The sequence below is a fragment of the Oncorhynchus mykiss genome, chromosome 21 (assembly GCF_013265735.2).
Source record: "Oncorhynchus mykiss isolate Arlee chromosome 21, USDA_OmykA_1.1, whole genome shotgun sequence".
Taxonomy (NCBI): Eukaryota; Metazoa; Chordata; class Actinopteri; order Salmoniformes; family Salmonidae; genus Oncorhynchus; species Oncorhynchus mykiss.
In genome coordinates, this window is record NC_048585.1 from 31,777,187 (window position 1) to 31,800,357 (window position 23,171).

General features: G+C 42.1%; 1 protein-coding gene across 2 annotated transcripts in view; it reads left to right on the top strand.

The window, feature by feature from the left end:
- LOC110500247 (ras-related and estrogen-regulated growth inhibitor) overlaps window positions 1-22,935 on the top strand; it is a 54,349-nt gene extending 31,414 nt beyond the window's left edge. Inside the window, exons 3-5 of one of the 2 annotated variants that reach the window (XM_021577499.2) lie at window positions 15,126-15,182; window positions 19,962-20,035; window positions 21,123-22,935. In XM_021577499.2, coding sequence (XP_021433174.1) covers window positions 15,126-15,182; window positions 19,962-20,035; window positions 21,123-21,533 — 542 coding nt within the window. In that variant the 3' untranslated portion in view covers window positions 21,534-22,935. The remainder of the gene's footprint in view (window positions 1-15,125; window positions 15,183-19,961; window positions 20,036-21,122) is intronic. The other variant, XM_036957656.1, reaches the window with a different exon arrangement.
- Window positions 22,936-23,171: the final 236 nt, after the last annotated feature.

Consider the following 23,171-nt stretch of genomic DNA (forward strand, 5'->3'; position numbering starts at 1 on the left):
GGTTTGTCAGACTGCCTTAAAATATCAAACACAGAGGGGGAGGATTATTTGTAAATGCTTGCACTGTGGAGGCTTAGCCTGGTAAAACCAGACTGAACACTACACTCAAGTTCACTCAGGTTCAACCAGGCTAGTGTAGACTACCCACCAGACAGAGATTAGGTCTTCATGGGAGAGAGGAACCTCACAGCATTTTTCTTTGTGACCCTGGGAGGCAAGCTGAAACCCTGGGGCCATGTGGTGTCTGTCTGGTGGTTGTGGCGGAATCAATAAGGGCCTGTTCAATGAATAACACTGGCACTGATCTAGAACAGGGTCTTGGGAGTTGCTAATTGCTTCTGCTTTGTTTATCAGACGGACATTCTCCCCTGACGTTATAAAGGTAATTAGTTCACCCCGAGACAAAAGGAACTTGTTGCTAATCACCTCCCATGGTTGCTATGTTGACACTGGACAGCAAATTTAAAGGTCCTCCTCTCTCTGTCTTTTGCCCGTAGAGTAGGGGTGCTGATCTAGGATCCGTTTTGCCTTTTAGATCATAATGAATAAGATTAATGAACAGAGGGGACCTTATCCTAGTACTCCTACTCTGATGCTTTGACCCAGGTTATAAAAACTGGTAGTTTTTTAAAATTGTTTTATCCCTCCCTAGGTTACATGTTGAGTCAATTCTCAAACAAGTCTGGGCTTGTTTTGTTTTTCAGTTTTATTGTGAAATCTGCTCTGATCTTCTTCTTTCACCAAGCTCAGCTATTGATCTTAACGACAGCCCAGATATAACTGGCCACAGTCCTCAATCCTCAGAGGCTATTGATCTAGTAGTCAGTGTGTCAGACAGTCACTAGATATTGTGTAGCAGCCGTGGAATAAGTATTTGATCACCTACAAACAAGCAAGATTTCTGGCTCTCACAGACCTGTAACTTCTTCTTTAAGAGGCTCCTCTGTCCTCCACTCATAACTTGTATTAATGGCACCTGTTTGAACTTGTTTTCAGTATAAAAGACACCTGTCCACAACTTTAGTCACACTCCAAACTCCACTATGGCCAAGACCAAAGAGCTGTCAAAGGACACCAGAAACAAAATTGTAGACCTGCACCAGGCTGGGAAGACGGAATCTGCAATAGGTAAGCAGCTTGGTTTGAAGAAATCAACTGTGGGAGCAATTATTAGGAAATGGAAGACATACAAGACCACTGATAATCTCCCTCGATCTGGGGCTCCATGCAAGATCTCACCCCGTGGGGTCAAAATGATCACAGGTCAGTACATGTCCGTCTGAAGTTTGCTAGAGAGCATTCGGATGATCCAGAAGAAGATTGGGAGAATATCATATGGTCAGATGAAACCAAAAATAACTTTTTGGTAAAACTCAACTCGTTGTATTTGGAGGACAAAGAATGCTGAGTTGCATCCAAAGAACACCAAACCTACTGTGAAGCATGGGGGTGGAAACATCATGCTTTGTGGCTGTTTTTCTGCCCCGTGTAAAGGAAAGAATGAATGGGGCCATGTATCGTGAGATTTTGAGTGAAAACCTCAGCAAGGACATTGAAGATGAAACGTGGCTGGGTCTTTCAGCATGACAATGATCCCAAACACACCGCCCGGGCAACCAAGGAGTGGCTTCGTAAGAATCATTTCAAGGTCCTGGATTGGCCTAGCCAGTCTCCAGATCTCAACCCCATAGAAAATCTTTGGAGGGAGTTGAAAGTCCGTGTTGCCCAGCAACAGCCCCCAAACATCACTGCTCTAGAGGAGATCTGCATGGAGGAATGGGCCAAAATACCAGCAACAGTGTTTGAAAACCTTGTGAAGACTTACAGAAAACATTTGACCTCTGTCATTGCCAACAAAGGGTATATAACAAAGTATTGAGATAAACTTTTGTTATTGACCAAATACTTATTTTCCATCATAATTTGCAAATAAATTCATAAAAAATCCTACAATGTGATTTTCTGGATTTTATTCCCTCATTTTGTCTGTCATAGTTGAAGTGTACCTATGATGAAAATTACAGGCCTCTCATCTTTTTAAGTGGGAGAACTTGCACAATTGGTGATGGACTAAATACTTTTTTGCCCCACTGTAGCTGGGTCACTCCGAGCTGCCCCTAGGGGTCCATGGCCCCGTAGCGCCCCAACCCAACACAACCCACTCAGCTTTAGGATCTTAGTGAAACATTCATTATTGTTTTCAGGTGTGTTAGGCCACGGCCAGAGTGACATCAGTATAGCAGACCCCCAGGGCCAGGACTGTGCAGCTCAGCAGCTAGGGATTGCCTAAATAGGTATCTCTGTTGACGTGGGCATGTTTTTAATACCGACTCCTTTTGTCGTACAGTATTCCATATAAGGCATCCAGACCTTATGAAAGTTGTACAGTATACCCTTAATCTTAAAACAAATCTAGTGATACTGTACATAACTTGATATTTCTTCCATACATTGTGGGAGGATAACTATCCTTCCAATTAATGACAATGCATTTATTAGCCACTATAAATGCTAGGTTACAGTTTTTTTTTTATGTAACCTTTTTTTAACTAGGTAAGTCAGTTAATAAGAACAAATTATTATTTACAATGACAGCCTACCCCGGCCAAACCTGGACGACGCTGGACCAATTGTGCGCCACCCTATGGGGCTCCCAATCACGGCCGGATATCACACAGTCTGGAATCAAACCAGGGACTCTAGTGACACCTCTTGCACTGAGATGCAGTGTCTTAGACCACTGCAACACTCGGCACTGATACGTCTCCAGTATCAATATTTCCAAGCAAACAAAAACAGGGAAAAGGGGGAATCTGTAGACATACTGAGTTAAAAGAACATACTCTTTGCCAGAGTTCAGCCAGCCTTCACCAGACCACAACATATGCAATATGTCCTCTTTTGTGCTTTACACCTCCAGAAGAATAATACAATTTCTGAGTGCATGATATTCAGTTTCACTGGCATATAGTACGTTCTATGGATGGTCTAAAACTGCAGTAATTTATATGAACATGACTGGGTTTTCTAACATTTGTATCCATTCATCATCATCATCAATAGCATCTCCCAGGTCTTCCTCACATTTTTATTTTACATGTTTTGTGTCATCAGGAAAAGTCTATCAACCCTTCATACAGTTTGGAAATCAACTTTCGAGGTTTGTCAGACTGCCTTAAAATAGCGTCTGGCTTGTCCAGTGTTTGCTGCACAGAGAGAATGTGTTTAATCCTCAAATTCACATCACCTCTGTCACAGACTGGTCTTCCCTGGCTGCCTGACCCTTGTCACCATCTGATCCTCCTAAAATGAGGCATGACAACATTACTTTGGTGTACATTATCCAGGAATATAATAAATGGTTCAATAATTGAAAGGACCATTATTCCTAGACTGTAGCTTTAAGCTTAAGCTGCTGTCATGTAGCTACTGTAGGTCTACCCATCAATTCAAGATGGAACTTTATCATTCACTGAATATACTGCAAAATTCACCTGTGCTCCCTAGAGACTGGTCTTCCTTGGCTGTCTGACCCTGCTGGGAATCCTCTCACTCTTAAAAGGTAGGCTATAAAAATAGCTCAAGAGAAAGTGCAAGTCTCTCCTACTCTGCTCCCTTCAAACTACATCTACTATATTAATCTCTGGTAAACAAACCTATTTGAAGTTATTTTTGCACATTTGATATTGCCTATAGGGTGGAAAATTACTGGGATCATGGCTGGCAAGTGAATTTCCCACGCAAACCTCTACTGTGCACCATGACAGTGAAGCTTGCAGGGTTAGAGCTGTTTATTACCGACTGTTTGTGTGAAAAGTAGGGAATTATCTAGGGAAAATAAAATATAAATAAAGTTACATTGCCGTACTGACTAATACAACTCACATTACACTGAAAAAAACGTCAGAACATCAATTTGAAATAATTTTGACGATTTGTTTCATTGTTTATTTCAGGTCTAGTTTTATTGAGGCAAAAATAATAGCTAATGTAAGCGAACTTTTGGCCAGCTCTTTTTAATGGTACGTCAAATGGCGAAAGTTCATTTACTTCTGAAACGGGACAAAACAAAGGCTACAAAACATTTCCATACAAACACTAGTTTTAAAAAAAAAAAAATTTAAGCTAAACAGCAGTTACCTTGCCAGCTACATCAGTCAACTAAAGAGTAACCCATTTCTGTTCTGCTACCTGCTACCTGCTACCTACTCAGTGAAAGAGAGCAACACATAGGGGAAGATTGTCAAACTTTTCTTTTTGCTTTGGGAGGGTTGTGTGTTTTTTTTGGGGGGGGGGGTACTGGATTTTTCTCATAAACAATAGCTTGACTTACCCCGGCGCTCCAACTGACTCCGACAGTTGAACTTGAAGTGCTTCTGGGCTTCTGCTTCTGGGTCCCGGCTCCCACTCAGCAGTGCCTGACTGTTCTTATGTATCTCCACTGCTTCCAGGAGGCCCTCCAAGGTCTGGGGTGCACAGACTCGTGGCCCTCTTCGTGTCCAGGACCACTTTGTTGAGGGTGGATACGTCGGTGAGGAGCAGTGCCCTAGTGACGCGCAGTAGATTGCTCATCTGGGCTCGGGGGGGATGCGTCAGATGCAAACCTCCAGTCGTGGAACCGTTGAGGCCGATGGGCCAGGCTGTACCCGTAGCGGCTGAGTATCTAACGTTTGAGTACGTCGTAGTTTGTTGCCGGTTCGTCGTTTAGGTCCCAATACACCTTTTGGGCATTCCCAGAGAGGAACAATTGTTTTTCTGTGGTCTTGGCTGATTTCTTTTCATTTTCCCATGATGTCAAGCAAAGTGGCACTGAGTTTGAAGGTAGGCCTTGAAATACATCCACAGGTACTCCTCCAATTGACTCAAATAGCCTGTCAAAAGCTTCTAAAGCCATGACATCATTTTCTGGAATTTTCCAAGCCAGGTTTAAAGGTACAGTCTACTTAGTGTATGTAAACTTCTGACCCACTGGAATTGTGATACAGTGAATTATAAGTGAAACAATTGTTGGAAAAATTACTTGTGTCATGCACAAAGTAGATGTCCTAACCAACTTGCCAAACTATAGTTTGTTAAGTTCACTGGTTCGCAACAGCCAGTGAAATTGCATGGCGCCAAATTCAAAACAACAGAAATACCATAATTAAAATTCCTCAAACATACAAGTATTTTACACCATTTTAAAGATATTCTTGTAAATCCAGCCACAGTGTCCGATTTCAAATAGGCTTTACAGCGAAGCACACCAAATGATTATGTTTGGTCACAGAAAACCATACAGCCATTTTCTAGCCAAGGAGAGGGCTCACAAAAATCAGAAATAGCGATTAAATTAATCACTAACCTTTGATCTTCATCAGATGGCACTCACGGGACTTCATATTACCCAGTAAATGTGTGTTTTGTTCGATAACGTTCATATTTATGTCCAAAAACCTTATTTGAAATTGGTGTGTTATGATCAGAAATGTATTGTCTCAAACAAACATCCAGTGAAAGTGCAGAGAGCCACATCAAATTACAGAAATACTCATAATAAACATTGATAAGAGATACAAGTGTAATGCATGGAAATATAGATCAACTTCTCCTTAATGCAACCGCTGTGTCAGATTTCAAAACGCTTTACGGTGAAAGCACACCTTGCGATTCACTGCTCAAAAAAATAAAGGGAACACTTAAACAACACAATGTAACTCCAAGTCAATCACACTTCTGTGAAATCAAACTGCCCACTTAGGAGGCAACACTGATTGACAATACATTTCACATGCTGTTGTGCAGGTCATCCAGGATGGCACATCAATGCGAGCTGTGGCAAGGTTTGCTGTGTCTGTCAGCGTAGTGTCCAGAGCATGGAGGCGCTACCAGGAGACAGGCCAGTACATCAGGAGACGTGGAAGAGGCCGTAGGAGGGCAATAACCCAGCAGCAGGACCGCTACCTCCGCCTCTGTGCAAGGGGGAGCAGGAGGAGCACTGCCAGAGCCCTGCAAAATGACCTCCAGCAGGCCACAAAAGTGCATGTGTCTGCTCAAATGGTCAGAAACAGACTCCATGAGGGTGGTATGAGGGCCCGACGTCTACAGGTGGGGGTTGTGCTTACAGCCCAACACCGTGCAGGATGTTTGGCATTTGCCAGAGAACACCAAGATTGGCAAATTCGCCACTGGCGCCCTGTGCTCTTCACAGATGAAAGCAGGTTCGCACTGAGCACATGTGACAGAGTCTGGAGACGCCGTGGAGAACGTTCTGTTGCCTGCAACATCCTCCAGCATGACCGGTTTGGCGGTGGGTCAGTCATGGTGTGGGGTGGCATTTCTTTGGGGGGCCGCACAGGCCTCCATGTGCTCGCCAGAGGTAGCCTGACTGCCATTAGGTACCGAGATGAGATCCTCAGACCCCTTGTGAGACCATATGCTGCTGCGGTTGGCCCTGGGTTCCTCCTAATGCAAGACAATGCTGGACCTCATGTGGCTGGAGTGTGTCAGCAGTTCCTGCAAGAGGAAGGCATTGATGCTATGGACTGGCCTGCCAGTTCCCCAGACCTGAATCCAATTGAGCACATCTGGGACATCATGTCTCGCTCCATCCACCAACGCCACGTTGCACCACAGACTGTCCAGGAGTTGGCGGATGCTTTAGTCCAGGTCTGGGAGGAGATCCCTCAGGAGACCATCCCCCACCTCATCAGGAGCATGCCCAGGCGTTGTCGGGAGATCATACAGGCACGTGGAGACCACACACGCTACTAAGCCTCATTTGGACTTGTTTTAATGACATTACATCAAAGTTGGATCAGCCTGTAGTGTGGTTTTCCACTTTAATTTTGAGTGTGACTCCATATCCAGACCTCCATGGGTTGATACATTTGATTTCCATTGATAATTTGTGTGATTTTGTTGTCAGCACATTCAACTATGTAAAGAAAAAAGTATTTAATAAGACTATTTCATTCATTCAGATCTAGGATGTGTTATTTTAGTGTTCCCTTTATTTTTTTGAGCAGTGCATTAGGTCAGTGCTAGTCACAGAAAAACATCCAGCTATTTTCCAAAGAAGGAGAGGTGTCAGAAAAGTCAGAAATAGCATTATAAATATTCACGTACCTTTGATGATCTTGATCGGAATGCGCTCCCAGGAATCCCAGTTCCACAATAAATGGTTGTTTTTGTTCGATAAAGTCCATCATTTATGTCCAAATACCTCCTTTTTTGTTTGAGCGTTTAGCCCAGTAATCCAAATGCATTATGCGCGATCACTTGTTCAGACGAAATGTCAAAGTTATATTACAGTTCGTAGAAACATGTCAAACTATGTATAGAATCAATCTTTAGGATGTTTTTATCATAAATCTTCAATGTTCCAAGCGAAGAATTCCTTTTTCTTTAGAAATGCAATGGAACGCAGCTAACGCTCACGGGGGCGCGCGTGATCGATCAGCTCATGGCACTCTGCCAGACCTCTGGTTGAAACAGCTCTCATTCTCTCCTCCTTTACAGTAGAATCCTCAAACAAGGTTCTAAAGACTGTTGACATCTCGTGGAAGCCTTAGGAAGTGCAATATGACCCCATAACACTGTATATTCGATAGGCAATGACTTGAAAAACTTCAGATTTCCCACTTCCTGGTTGGATATGTTTCTCAGGTTTTTGCCTGCCATTTGAGTTCTGTTATACTCACAGACATCAAACAGTTTTAGAAACTTCAGAGTATTTTCTATCCAAATCTACTAATTACAGTGGGGCAAAAAAGTATTTAGTCAGCCACCAATTGTGCAAGTTCTCCCACTTAAAAAGATGAGAGAGGCCTGTAATGTTCATCATAGGTACACTTCAACTATGACAGACAAAATCCAGAAAATCATATTGACAGCTCTTTGGTCTTGGCCATAGTGGAGGTTGGAGTGTGACTGTTTGAGGTTGTGGACAGGTGTCTTTTATACTGATAACAAGTTCAAACAGGTGCCATTAATACAGGTAACAAGTGGAGGACAGCCGCTTAAAGAAGAAGTTACAGGTCTGTGAGAGCCAGAAATCTTTTGTAGGTGACCAAATACTTATTTTCCACCATAATTTGCAAATAAATTCATTAAAAATCCTACAATGTGATTTTCTGGATTTTTTGTCATAGTTGAAGTGTACCTATGATGAACATTACAGGCCTCTCATCTTTTTAAGTGGGAGAACTTGCACAATTGGTGGCTGACTAAATACTTTTTTGCCTCACTGTAGATACAGACACATTGCAGAGATACAGACAAAAAAAAATTAAACACATTAGCCAGCTTTTGACATGCTTTTTAAAAGTGGGTATGGTTGTAATTGAGTTGCTGTGGTAGTTTGTTCCACACAACAGCACCAGTGTATAAAGATGTGTTCTTACCAGATAGCTTATATTTTTAGATGTTTGGGGCTGCTGGTGAATCCTGATGTGCAGGCAGAATCAAAGGGACACTGGACTACAGCACTTGGGAGAGTCTTTAGAGTGTCTATAGCTAGGTGTCCATCCAATTGGTGACAGATTTTCATGTGAATATTCTAAAGTATACATAAAAACAATATGCACATTTCCCCATCAGAGTTGTGTTTCTATCAAATTGACTTGTTGCGGAAAAATGTCTGTGCGTGTATACGCAGTGTACATAAAAATTACATGTACGCAATAAAAACTTACATGGGTTTCTATCGCATTTACAACTTTTGGGGGTCAAACGGCTGCCAAGCATCATGTCACCAGAATTAAGACCCTCGATATTTATTGAAAGGAGCATCCATCAACCTCGTCACTGTGCACTTTTCCCCACCCTGTGAAGTTCATCATAATGTATTTAATCTATCCGAATAAAATGCATTCTTTCCCATGTTATGAAAAAACAAACATTTGCAACGTACTTTACTCACATAACAAGGCTGGATGGAAACCTGGTTAATGTCCAGCCATTTTGAGGATGTGGAATTATATTTTGGACGAACATGCGCATGCCTGGCCTACAGGAGACTTCTGGACTAGCCGAATTACATTAAAACATTGACTGGTTGTGTTTATGCCACAAAAAAAAGGTAATACATAAAAACATTTTAATGACAAATATTTAGGCTATATTGAAGTGTTAGGTTCTAGGTGCGCTAGGGATAGCCTGTCGGATTGGAGAAGCAAAACGCATGTTAAGCTTTCCTGAATAACTGGGCCTGCCGGGAGCATATGTGGCCACATTATTATAGGTCTACTTGGGAGAACGATGATCTGCAACAGACAGCGCATCTCAGTATCAGAAGAAAAGAGCGTTGGGCCAGCACCGTTATTCAAATTAAATTTTCACTGCAGCCTTGAGTAGAATTTTGTACTCACTTGAAAACAATTATACAATGATTCATTGTATTGTAGGATAATTGTATATTGTCCCAAAACAAAATCAATAGGGGAGCTATCTGAGCTGCGTGTCTCATATCCTCACTGTTCTTTCATATTCAATGATGCACCAGGCCTCTCCACTGCCTATCAGCTATTCCTATTTGTTGATGTGGATTCAATGCTTTTATGTGGGGTTTGATTGGTAGTTAGCCTATTGCAGATCTGTACAAACAATCCACTTACCAATATCACTATGAATGGTGGATAGAAGGCAGGATAGACAGACTGGTAGGCTATATTGATCTGTGGTATAGTAAAAGTTAGCATGCGGAAAAGCATAGTGCATAAGGGAAATACCAAAACGCCTTGATATAAGGGAGGCGCATGCAAGCAGATGAGGAGATTTGGCTAGGATGGAAGAAATGGTATACTAAAACCTGCAAAAGAGTGAATGTAAACTAGAGGTCGACCGATGAATGGGAATGGACGATTTAATTAGGGCTGTTTTCATAACAACCTGGAAATCGGTATTTTTGGACACAGATTTTTTTTACACCTTTATTTAACTAGGCAAGTCAGTTAAGAACACATTCTTATTTTCAATGACGGCCTAGGAACTGTGGGTTAACTGCCTCGTTCAGGGGCAGAATGACAGATTTTCACCTTGTCAGCTCGGGGGATCCAATCATGCAATCATGCAACCTTACAGTTAACTAGTCCAACGCTCTAACCACCTACCTCTCGTTGTACTCCACAAGGAGACTGACTGCCTGTTACGGGAATGCAGTAAGCCAAGGTAAGTTGCTAGCTAGCATTAAACTTATCTTCTAAAAAACAATCAATCAATGGGGCGGCAGGGTAGCTTGGACTAGTAACCGGAAGGTTGCGAGTTCAAACCCCCAAGGTCGTTCTGCCCCTGAACAGGCAGTTAACCCACTGTTCCCAGGCCGTCATTGAAAATAAGAATTTGTTCTTAACTGACTTGCCTGGTTAAATAAAGGTAAAATAAATAAAATAAAAATCATAATCACTAGTTAACTACACATGGTTGATGATATTACTAGTTTATATAGCGTTTCCTGCGTTGCATATAATCTGACTGAGCATACAAGTATCTGACTGAGCGGTGGTAGGCAGCAGCAGTCTCGTAAGCATTCATTCAAACTTTTGTGCATTTTGCAAGCAGCTCTTCATTGTGCGTCAAGCACTGCGCTGTTTATGACTTCAAGCCTATCGACTCCCGAGATGAGGCTGGTGTAACCAATGTGAAATGGCTAGCTAGTTAGCGGGATGCGAGCTAATAGCGTTTCAAACGTCACTCGCTCTGAGACTTAGTTGTTGTTCCCCTTGCTCTGCATGGGTAACGCTGCTTCGAGGGTGGCTGTTGTCGTTGTGTTCCTGGTTCGAGCCCAGGTAGGAGCGAGGAGAGGGACGGAAGCTATACTGTTACACTGGCAATACTAAAGTGCCTATAAGAACATCCAATAGTCAAAGGTTAATGAAATAAAAAATGGTATAGAGGGAAATAGTCCTGTAATTCCTATAATAACTACAACCTAAAACTTTTTACCTGGGAATATTGAAGACTCATGTTAAAAGGAACCACCAGCTTTCATATGTTCTCATGTTCTGAGCAAGGAACTTAAACGTTAGCTTTCTTACATGGCACATATTGCACTTTTACTTTCTTCCCCAACACTTTGTTTTTGCATTATTTATTTGAGGCTAAATTGATTTTGATGTATTATATTAAGTTAAAATAAGTGTTCATTAAGTATTGTTGTAATTGTCATTATTACATTTTTTTTTTCATTTTTTAAATCGTCCGATTAATCGGTATCGGCTTTTTTGGTCCTCCAATAATCGGTATCGGTATCAGCGTTGAAAACTCATAATCAGTCGACCTCTAATGTAAACCTCTAATGTGCACAATATAAAACAGCACAACCCAAAGCGAAAAAAGAAGTTTGACAATTGAAGATGTTTTTATTGTCACATACAGTGAGGGGAAAAAAGTATTTGACCCCTCTGCAAAACATGATTTAGTACTTGGTGGCAAAACCCTTGTTGGTAATCAGAGGTCAGACATTTCTTGTAGTTGGCCACCAGGTTTGCACATATCTCAGGAGGGATTTTGTCCCACCCCTCTTTGCAGATCATCTCCAAGTCATTAAGGTTTTGAGGCTGACATTTGGCAACTCGAACCTTCAGCTCCCGCCACAGACTTTCTATGGGATTAAGGTCTGGAGACTGGCTAGGCCACTCCAAGACCTTAATGTGCTTCTTCTTGAGCCACTCCTTTGTTGCCTTAGCCGTGTGTTTTGGGTCATTGTCATGCTGGAATACCCATCCACGACCCATTTTCAATGCCCTGGCTGAGGGAAGGAGGTTCGCAGCCAAGATTTGATGGTCCATGGCCCCGTCCATCGTCCCTTTGATGAGGTGAAGTTGTCCTGTCCCCTTAGCAGAAAAACACCCCCAAAACACAGCGAGTTAAGTTGATGCCAAAGAGCTCCATTTTGGTCTCATCTGACCACAACACTTTCACCCATCATTCAGATGTTCATTGGCAAACTTCAGATGGGCATGTATATGTGCTTTCTTGAGCAGGGGGACCTTGCGGGCGCTGCAGGATTTCAGTCCTTCACGGCGTAGTGTGTTACCAATTATTTTCTTGGTGACTATGGTCCCAGCTGCCTTGAGATCATTGACAAGATCCTCCCGTGTAGTTCTGGGCTGATTCCTCACCGTTCTCATGATCATTGCAACTCCACGAGGTGAGATCTTGCATGGAGCCCCAGGCCGAGGGAGATTGACAGTTCTTTTGTGTTTCTTCCATTTGCAAATAATCACACCAACTGTTGTCACATTCTCACCAAGCAACTTGGCGATGGTCTTGTAGCCCATTCCAGCCTTGTGTAGGTCTACAATCTTGTCCCTGACATCCTTGGAGAGCTCTTTGGTCTTGGCCATGGTGGAGAGTTTGGAATCTGATTGATTGATTGCTCCTGTGGACAGGTGTCTTTTATACAGGTAACAAGCTGAGATTAGGAGCACTCCCTTTAAAAGTTGTGCTCCTAATCTCAGCTCGTTACCTGTATAAAAGACACCTGGGAGCCAGAAATCTTTCTGATTTGAGAGGGGGTCAAATACTTATTTCCCTCATTTAAAATGCAAATCAATTTATAACATTTTTGACATGCGTTTTTCTGGATTTTTTTGTTGTTATTCTGTCTCTCACTGTTCAAATAAACCTACCAATCAAATTATAGACTGATCATTTCTTTGTCAGTGGGCAAACGTACAAAATCAGCAGGGGACCAAATCCTTTTTTCCCTCACTGTACACCAGATAGATGCATGTGTTTATAAATGTGATACATAAAGATACATGTGTTTTACAGGGTCAGCCATAGTAGTAGAGCGCCCCTAGAGCAAATTAGGGTTAAGTTTCGTGCTCAAGGATACATTCACCGCTTTTTCACTTTGACGGGTCAGCTTTTGAACCAGCAACCTTTCAGTTGCTTGGCCCAACGCTCTAACCCCTAGGCTACCTGCCACCCTCCCCTATTTTAGACCACCCCAGTAAATTTAGAACTGTCCCGAACTGTTTTGACATCAAGTTCGGCCATCGGCTAATCAGCTGGGTATACAGACTCAAGGAATTAGAATGTACCAGAGGCCACCAATATAGAGCTCATTTGAAAGTATATACTGTACTCTATACCATCTACTGCATCTTGCCTATGCCGTTTGGCCATCGCTCATCCATATATTTACATGTACATATTCTTATTCATTCCTTTACACTTGTGTGTGTATAAGGTAGTTGTTGTGAAATTGTTAGATTACTTGTTAGATATTACTGCATGGTCGGAACTAGAAGCACAAGCATTTCGCTACACTCGCATTAACATCTGCTAACCATGTGTATGTGACCAATAACATTTGATTTGAAAATCTTTTAGAACCCTGGGGGGCGACTGGCTACTTTTTCTATTTGGCTGGCTACTCAATGTACTTGTGGAAAACACTTTTCTTTAATGTCTCGAATACCTATTACATAGCTAACACATTGAATAGAATTACCAAGCGGTTATCTTCACATCTCAACCTAGTTGAATGGCAATGATGTCTGCAGTGTCCAAAGTTATTGTATTTACTTGGAGTTAACAGACTATCAACTGAAATATCAACTCTGTAAATAACACACTCTACAACACTTATTTGATCTCTTAGTGTCAAATAAAGGCACTACATGCAATTAAAATATCAGATCACAATAAACAGCCTTTCAGTAGCCTAATAAAGAGAGAAATTCAATTGCTTAACATTTGTTTGATAATTTATGGCACAGCTGAAGTGAGGAGTGGGATTAATCATAGGTAGAAAGCTATTTTTTTTTCCTCCGAAGCTATTTTTACCTTTGGTAAAACAACACTCTTCTAAACCACAGGGAAGTGGCTACAGTGACTACATCCAGTGGGTTTATAATTCTACAATAAGGACAGGAAGTCAAAGTTCCAATCCTGTGACACATAAGGATATTTCATCATTTGAACTGAGACTCTACCTTCAGAATGACGATAGCGCTACACTTAAAAAAAATGCTGGGTTAAAAACAACCAAATTTTGGTTATTTGGTAACCCAGTGCTGGGTAAATATTGGACAGAACACACACTGGGTGATGTAATCCATAGGTTATTTTCATGAGGCGTGGCTTTCAGATAGTTATTTTTGGACACCCGTTAGAGCAAATGTAATTCCTGTTCATCGTGATAAATTTCAACACTGAAAATTAAAAAAATGTTCTTGAATATATTTTGCACATTAAAATCTAATACATTTCACAACATTATTATATACATATCACAACATTGAGGTTCAATATTAGAATATGTATTATTTATCCCAACATTGGGATATGCATAGGCTCTTTAGAAACTCACACTTGTAACACTCATTTAAGCCACAAAGGTGTCAGTGTTCAACCTTAACATGTGATAATACAACAGAACATATTAACATTTACTCTCACGGGTGGCCAAAAGTAACTACCTGAAACACACATCCCTATTAAGTCACCCCTCCAGTCTTCTGATCTGAACTGCTGGGTCAACCCAACTAAATGTCCTAATGCCTGGCAACCCAGCAGTCGGGTCATCCAAACAACCCAGCATTTTTTAGAGTGTAGTGTTCTTTTCTATGGGAATGACTATCATTGGATAGAATGGTCTTATGCATTTCACATTTATGACAACAAAGACACAAAGTGAAAAAAGATAGGGGTAAATGGTAATTAGATATTTGAGGAACGGATGTCTGGTCTAGCAGGCTGTCTCTGAACACACTGTATTTGAAGATGTAAAACAATTCAGACAGCTAATACATATTTGCATTCAGATGACATGCTGCTGTATCTGTATGCACACGGTTCCTTTAAGGCTTACAAGCATCTGTCTCTAATACATTCCTGCTTGTAAGTGGCTCTGATTAGATGTGCATATAAAAGCGAGGTTGTTGTCCCTTTGAACTGAATAAATTGTTGCGTAATCAGATGAGCACTCTGTGCATCTGATACCGAGTGGGGAGAGTTTTCCATCCCACCCAAACTGATTACCCCTGTCTGTCAAGACATAATCCTATCTTCATGTTTTCACTTGCTCTATATTTAAGTTGATTGATTGATTGAATTAAATTACAGCACAGTATGTTAATTCACCCCTCCCTCCCTCCCTCCCTCCCTCCCTATCCCTCTCTCCACCTCTACAGCTCTAGTGGTGAGGTTTCTGACCAGACGTTTCATCTGGGAGTATGACCCAACGCTTGGTAAGACACCCTACCTACTCCTGCTCCCCTCCTGCTGTCCTAGGCAACATTGAAAACAACCTGCACAACACTAGTCTTAGTGTGTTTTGTGCAGCCAGTAAAGCACTCTCTGATTTTGGGTATCAAAGGCTTTATCTGACCTCAAAGGCTGTTTTGATCCAGAGATGACCGTGCTGCGTTGGTCAAAGCCTTCTATCGCTGCGAGTTATCATATCAAGATAGCAACCGAAGTAATAATAATCACTCCCATGTGGTAGTATATTTCCCCCATATCTTCTCAAAACATCATACAGATTAATTTCCTGACAATATGCCTTTTTAGGTTAGGCCTGACCTCGTTTTCTTTTATAGCAAAAACTACATCACAAGCCTAGTCGGTGATTTAACATGCTATTTTTATTTATTTTATTTGACCTTTATTTAACTAGGCAAGTCAGTTAAGAACAAATTCTTATTTTCAATGACGGCCTGGGAACAGTGGGTTCCTGTTCAGGGGCAGAATGACAGATTTGTACCTTGTCAGCTCGGGGGTTTGAACTTGCAACCTTCCGGTTACTAGTCCAACTCTCTAACCACTAGGCTACCCTGCCGCTATGAATGCTATGTGATTATAAGACAGGGATAGAGGCGATGCCTTAAGTTTAGGGCGAGGCGAAGCGTCATTCATTCACGGCAGTTGTCGGTTAATCAGGTTCATATATAGGCTAAGTGACCACAGTGACCGTCCAAGGGGGAGGTTCGTATAGTAAGCCTACATCCCGTCATTGGCAGGAAAATCCTATTGTGGCATGTTTTGCTTAAAGCTAGAACAATATTGGGGTTGTTCGGTTCATGGTTCGAAGGCATGCTATGTACAGAGTCAGCCTCATTAGAAGTTGAATAACACCGTGGCACAGACCCAACTGTTGGCATGGTGGGAGAAGTAACATGATATAGACATTAAGCCTCATTGCATGCAGACATTTAATGTGATGGATGCTATATATACATATACTCCTACAAATACCAATGGTCTAAGATATGCTTATAGCATGCTGTCAAACAATTAGCTTGAAAGGGAATTGGATTCGGCAGATATTTATATAGATTTTCTCACTGCAAGCCACGTCTCTGATTCCCATTGACAGTTCCCCCATTTTCCCCCTGAATGTGATGTACGTTTTGGTGCAGGCTCAAGTGCTTGTTATTCGAACAGCATTCAAGAGTATAACCTAGTACCCACCACAGCTTATTTCCTGACATCACACAAGGGTTGAATGAAAGATGAAGGCTTTGGGCTGAGAGAGCGAGAGAGAGACACCGCGCTCACCGCTCTGTAAGAAACATGGACGTTGAGAATATTGAATTACAACACCAGACAGATTAATTTCATGAAGTTTCAGAACAGGGTCTGGAAGCAATTTAATCACGTTTTTGCAAACAGTACGCAGTGTGTGTATACTGTAGGTTACACATATCCTTCGGTGGTTTATGCGAGTCCAGAAAAGTAATATGATTTTAATAACGTGCCTTGTAGTCTACTAAATTGGTCATTTCATCATATGATGATAGAACCCCTAAAATGGAGCCCTCTGATTAAATCAACCACCATGCTGTCAACCTCAAAACGCCTGTAATGAAATGAACAGCAATTTGTTTCGATTGACATTCAAGAAGCACTTAGTTTGCGTAGGTGTACAGTCTGCACATACAAATGGATTTGATGAAGCTATGATAATAAGACGAATAAGAGGAAATCTCTACCACATCTTTCTCTTTACTTCGAAGAGATGCCATCTGCTAATTTGTTTTGTCAGATTCTTGGGGGGGGTGGGGGGGGGGGGGTTAGACAGCCGTGCAAAATGAAGCTGTTGTACAACAGAGTGCTTTCCATTTCATTATTATATTGTTACATAATTCAACTGTAGGAATATGATATGTTGAAACTGTCACGGTTTTCTGTATGAGAAGGAGAGTCGGACCAAAATGCAGCGTGTCGATTGCGATTCATGTTTAATGAAAAAACACACTAAACACAAACACTACAAAAACAATAAACGTAACAAAAACCGAAACAGCCTATACTTGTGCAAACTAACACAGACCAAGGATATCAGGACACTAAGGACAATCACCCACCAAAACCCAACACCAAACAGGCTACCTAAATATGGTTCCCAATCAGAGACAATGACGAACACCTGCCTCTGATTGAGAACCATATCAGGCCAAACATAGAACTAGACAAACTAGACATAAAACATAGAATACCCACTCAGCTCACACCCTGACCAACCAAAACATAGAAATATACAAAGTAAACTATGGTCAGGGTGTGACAGAAACCTTGTTCTTTTTTGATGTTCCCTCAATTCTGATCAGAGTTTAGGAGTTAGGATTTAACCTGCGCAAGGGGTTTAATTAAATATGATTACAAAAGACTGCTACAGTGACTAACATCAGGAAAATATTTTGCTGGGGGATGGAGATACACAATTCAATATATAAATGCATAAGTGTAGCCGATGTGAAATGGTTAGCTAGTTAGCGGTGGTGCGCGCTAGTGGCGTTTCCATCGGTGACGTCACTTGCCCTGAGACCTTGAAGTAGTGGTTCCCCTTCCCCCGGCTTTTGTGGAGCGATGGGTAACGATGCTTTGAGGGTGACTGTTGACATGTGCAGAAAGTCCCTGGTTCGCTCCCAGGTCGGGGCGAGGGGACGGACGTAAAGTCTATACTGTTACATTGGTGCCGTGACCCGGATCACTGGTTGCTGCGGAAAGAGGAGGTCAAAAGGGGGGTGAGTGTAGCCGATGTGAAATGGCTAGCTAGTTAGCGGTGGTGCGCACTAGTGGCGTTTCAATCGGTGACGTCACTTGCTCTGAGACATTGAAGTAGTGGTTCCCCTTACTCTGCAAGGGCCTCGGCTTTTGTGGAGCGATGGGTATCGATGCTTCAAGGGTGACTGTTGACGTGTGCAGAGCGTCCCTGGTTCGCGCCCAGGTCGGGGCGATGGACGTAAAGTCTATACTGTTACATAAGCATACCCTTTTCCCATAGTCATATAATCTATGTGGGTGAATGCCACAGGAGGTTGGTGCCACCTTAATTGGGGAGGACGGGCTCGTGGTAATGGCTGGCGCGGATTCAGAGGAATGGTATCATACACATGGTTTCCATGTGTTTGATGCCATTCCTTTGGCTCAGTTCCAGCCATTATTATGAGTCGTCCTCCCCTCTGCAGCCTCCACTGGGGAATGCGTTTTCCTGGCTCTGGACCGGAGCATTGTCATGCTTGTTGCCATGACACCAATAATTTGACAATGGCGGCAAGCCCTGCTCATTGCGGCAGTCTTGTCAGGACTTTTCCCCCACAATTAAAAAACAGAGTTCTACATTTCTATGCTTTTTCATATTTGGTGGTTCTCTGTTTATTGTTCAATTGTAAACTATTTATTTATCCGACTCCACCCTGCCCAGCTAACATACACAACCACTAATATTATCTCTCTACCGTAGAATAGGAATATGAGAATTCCATTAATTGTCACTCAATGGGAAGCATGTGAGCAGAGTAATTATGTAAGTTGGCTTGTCATTAATACAAAAAGTTACCTTTGTGTTCGTGCCGATGCAGAAAGTAGCTGTGAACAACAATTTATACCCCCCTCTGATCTAATCTTATTTACCTCATGAAATGAAGTCTTACCAAGCCACTCCTCAATAAAAAGGAGCAGAGAAATCTACTACAATAACTACTACCTACTAGAAATCGACTATTAATCTAATTTATGGAGGTTATGACATTGCGCAATCACAGGAATAAATATCACAGGTAGAAACAAATAGGAAAGCAGATGCTTGGCAATCCAGTGAGTGAGCAGAACAAGAAAACACATTTCTAAGAGGCGTAGTAGTTAAAAGTACAAACAGCTTGAGATGGGGGCTGATCTGTTGATGTTTCCAGTTAATATTCTGGTATGAGACTTTCTCTTTCAGCATTCTAAAATAACACCAACAGCAGCTCCAGGTTCTCGCTAGGAAATGAGTTATTTGCTGCCAGGAAAATGACTGGGGTGTTGGCCCTCAAGATCTTCAGATATGTAGGTTGACCCATTAAATCATCCCCTAGCCCCCCTGTTCATGCTGTCAATACCCAAACACACATAGTAGGTGTGTGTACTTGCGTGTGTGTGTGTGTGTGTGTTCAGGTGTGCGCTTGCACGTGTGTGGATATGGCAGCTGAAATGGGACGTCACCGACGAAATGTGAGACCCAGGCTACCCTCTAGCTATAGAAGGCAGTAAATCAACACCCTAGCGGTCGCGCTGGGTGACATTTCACACGCACACAGTGTTTTATGTCCCAGAGGGCACCTGGGTAGAGGCAGGGATGATGACACGCACAGCTAACTAACACCCAACCAGAGCGTTCTAGTGTTACTGGCGGTTAAACTCCAGACCCCCGCCGTCTCCAATAGTAGCTGCCCACCATGCTTGAAAAAGTATGTTTTGATCAGGGAGAAGTGCCTTAAGGGTTTTTGAGAGTTTACACAGATTTTTTTTAATTTTTACAAGAGACATTTCAGGTAAACTACTCCTCATCTAGGTATAACAAAGAGGGTCATAGCCAGCACTCACATCTGTATCCACCTCTCATCCTATTGGTAAAGCTGCCCTGAGGCAATTCAACTTGATGGGGTTCATTGACCACCTAAACAACCAGGTGGAATCAACGGTGCATGATAGACATAAACATGTTACCATCTTCTAAATGGGGTTTGTCTTTTTGTTCTTTCCAGAATCAACATATCGCCATCAAGCAACCATAGACGATGAGGTTGTGACCATGGAGATCCTTGACACAGCCGGACAGGTTGGAGCTTCAGCAACTTTGCACAGAAAACAGACATTTGTGTAGAGAAATGTTTATACTCTGACTGGCAATAGAATAAGAATAATTCATAGTCAATTGAATATCCCAGTTCAACCCTACTGTATAATGATGATTATTTTATTATATATATTATTATATGATAATTATTCACAGTAGCAGTCCTAGCTAAACCAAATCCTCGTTAGCGTTGCTCTATTCTGTTCTAATCAGCCATTGGGTAAACACATTATACGATAAATGTGCTGCTGCTAGTCTGAGTACGTAGGTGTTCTGCCTGCTACTAATTTCCCCTGTGAAACATCAAGCCAAGTCATCCTTCGCTCATTACATTGTATTCTATTTTGAGAGTGCAGGGAGTGAGTTTAGGTGAGGGCCTAACCAAGCGTTGCTAGACATGTCTTTCTCTGTCAGAGAGCCAGTGTAGAGCTGAGGGTTCTTCGTTCTCTTCAAAGCTGTTGAAAGTGGTGAGTACATATATCAAGCCTTTTGATTCTTGATTTTTCTTGGACCCCAAAGGCATACCTCATAAATCAGATAAGTTCAGAAGTCGGTCAGTTATATAGATGTCAAGTATCACTATGTTCAATGTGAGTTATGCAATAGTTATTGTAACAAAGTAAGTTATTATTACCAATAACAGTTGAGGTCAAGAATATCGCTGGCTCATGCAAGTTTAATCACACGACTAGTAAGTTTTGTTACGACAGGACTGGCTGTACTGACTTGACGAAATCAGGAGCAGCTGCTGAAATTTGTACCCAGTTCAGAAGGGTAGCCGACTGTTCAAATCTGGGGGATTTAAAAAGTGTTATGTTGAGAAAGGAGAAATAAAGCATTTGAATCCGCTGAAAACATGGTGGAAGTTATTTTATAAAAAGCTCTGTTCAGATGCCTCAATTCTCCATCACATGTTCAATGAAGGCTTCCATAGAGTTATTGTTTCTTTGCCTTGTGGATATGCCAGACAACAAGTGGGCCTATTGGTCAACAGTACTCTAATTAGCTAGCTAGTTGCCGAAAGATTGTTGCTAAAAAAATATCCTGCCCTCCTGTATCTTTACCTCAGGAGGACACGCAGCAGAAGGAGAGCCACATGCGCTGGGGCGATGGCTTCGTCATTGTCTATGACATCACTGACCGGGGCAGCTTTGACGAAGTGGCTCCTTTGCGAGGCCTCCTAGAGGAAGTCAAGAAACCCAAGAATGTCCCGTTGGTTCTGGTGGGCAACAAAGCCGATCTAGACCATGCCCGACAGGTGGGCACAGAGGAGGGTGAGCGGCTGGCTGCCGAGATGGCGTGCGCCTTCTACGAGTGCTCGGCGTGCGCCGACGAGGGTGGCATGGTGGCGGAAGCATTCCATGAGCTGTGTCGCGAGTTGAGGCGCCGCAAGGTGGTCCAAGGCAAGGCCAGGCGCCGTAGCTCCACCACCCACGTCAAGCAGGCCATCAACAAGATGCTGACCAAGATCAGCAGCTAGGGGGAGCCGCTGAGCACACTCCACAAAGAGGATAAACTCAAGAAAAACTAAAGAACAAAGTGACTGATTTCAAGGGTTTAGATGTGTAGAAATATCACGCAGCCATCAAAGCTCCTAAAGAGCACAAATATAAAATGATGAATGAACAGCGAACCTCTTCGTACTTAGTATCAATGCACAATCAATGAAGATTTGCATTGATACCGAGTGTGCCAAAAATCGCTCTCCATTCAACACTGATTCTAAAGGGGAAGGTTGTAGGCCATTATTACTCGCTCTTTGACCACGCTCCACAACTAAGGTCAGAAGCACAAAGGGGAACATAATAATCACATGATGGGAACTACTTTGTCTGTGAGGGAGGTGAAGATGCTTTTGTTTCATAGCCAACTGGGACATTTCTGTATACTGCCAAGGAAGGGGGGAGAGTCCGTTATTCAGAAATCCCAAATCTCTGAAATTCACTCTCCCTTCTTGAGCAGCATGGTGAATACCCCAGTTTTGTGTCTCCACCAACTTTAAAGAAAATATTGTCCATGAACCCACCCTTTGTTTATTAGAAATAATGGACAAACCATTTGTAGTTTCCTGTAGCTTGTTTGTGGGATAATGTTTTGATATGCTCTAGGCCAGTGTTTCCCAACCCTGGTCCTCCAGTACACATCCTTATTGTAAACCTAGACAAGCACACCTCGTTCCACTTGTCAGCTAATCATCAAGCCCTCAATGAGTTGCGTTAATCCAGGGCTACAACAAAAATGTGTACGAGGACCGGTGTTGGGAAACACGTCTCTAGGTCAACGGATGTATGTTCTTTGAGCAGCGTTAAAAGATTCATGAAACATCAACAGTTTTCATGGTCTTAGATCATTATGTCGTCCGTTTGCAGAGCTCTGTTGGCCTTGGGTACTTGTTGACCTTAGACATATCCTTTGAGCTGTGACACGATTGGTCAAATAAACAATTGTCCATCATACTATGTCTCCCTCAACCCCCATCTCATACCAAGCATAGGACAGGGCTATAGAGATCATATCTCAAATATGTTTTTCATCTAAAGAACCTAAGAGGAGGAGGAGGAGACCAAAGTTTTCAGTTTAAATCAACGCTAATACTGTTTCATGGTATCGTCCATCCATCATTCCGGTTCAAATTCCAGGAACGTTCTAAATGTACCTTAATTGTAAACTATGTATAATATTGCCTTTATCATTGGTCTCAAAGGAGTGTACAGTACATAACCCAGAGGCAGACAAAATGGTCGATATGTCTCCTATATTTTAACCAAATGCTGTTCCTTTGTTAACGAATGTACCTGAGCTGACTGAGTTTTGAGAATGGGGATACAATGGACAAATTTGCTGTGCAATTGTAATTAAACATTAGATACATGTATATCCAATACAAGTTTGAAAATGTCTCTTTTATGATTAATCTTCAACACTATGTTGTCATGCATAAACAAATTTCATTGTTTGTTATTTTTGACAGTCTAACAAAGCTGTATAATTCATATTATGGTTTAGAGTGACGGAAATGTCACATTTGCACAATACTTGTCAATCATAATGAAAGGTGCCCTCCATGAATCGAACCACGGGGGAACCACTCTCAAAGGCTACAAGGCAAAGTGCTATT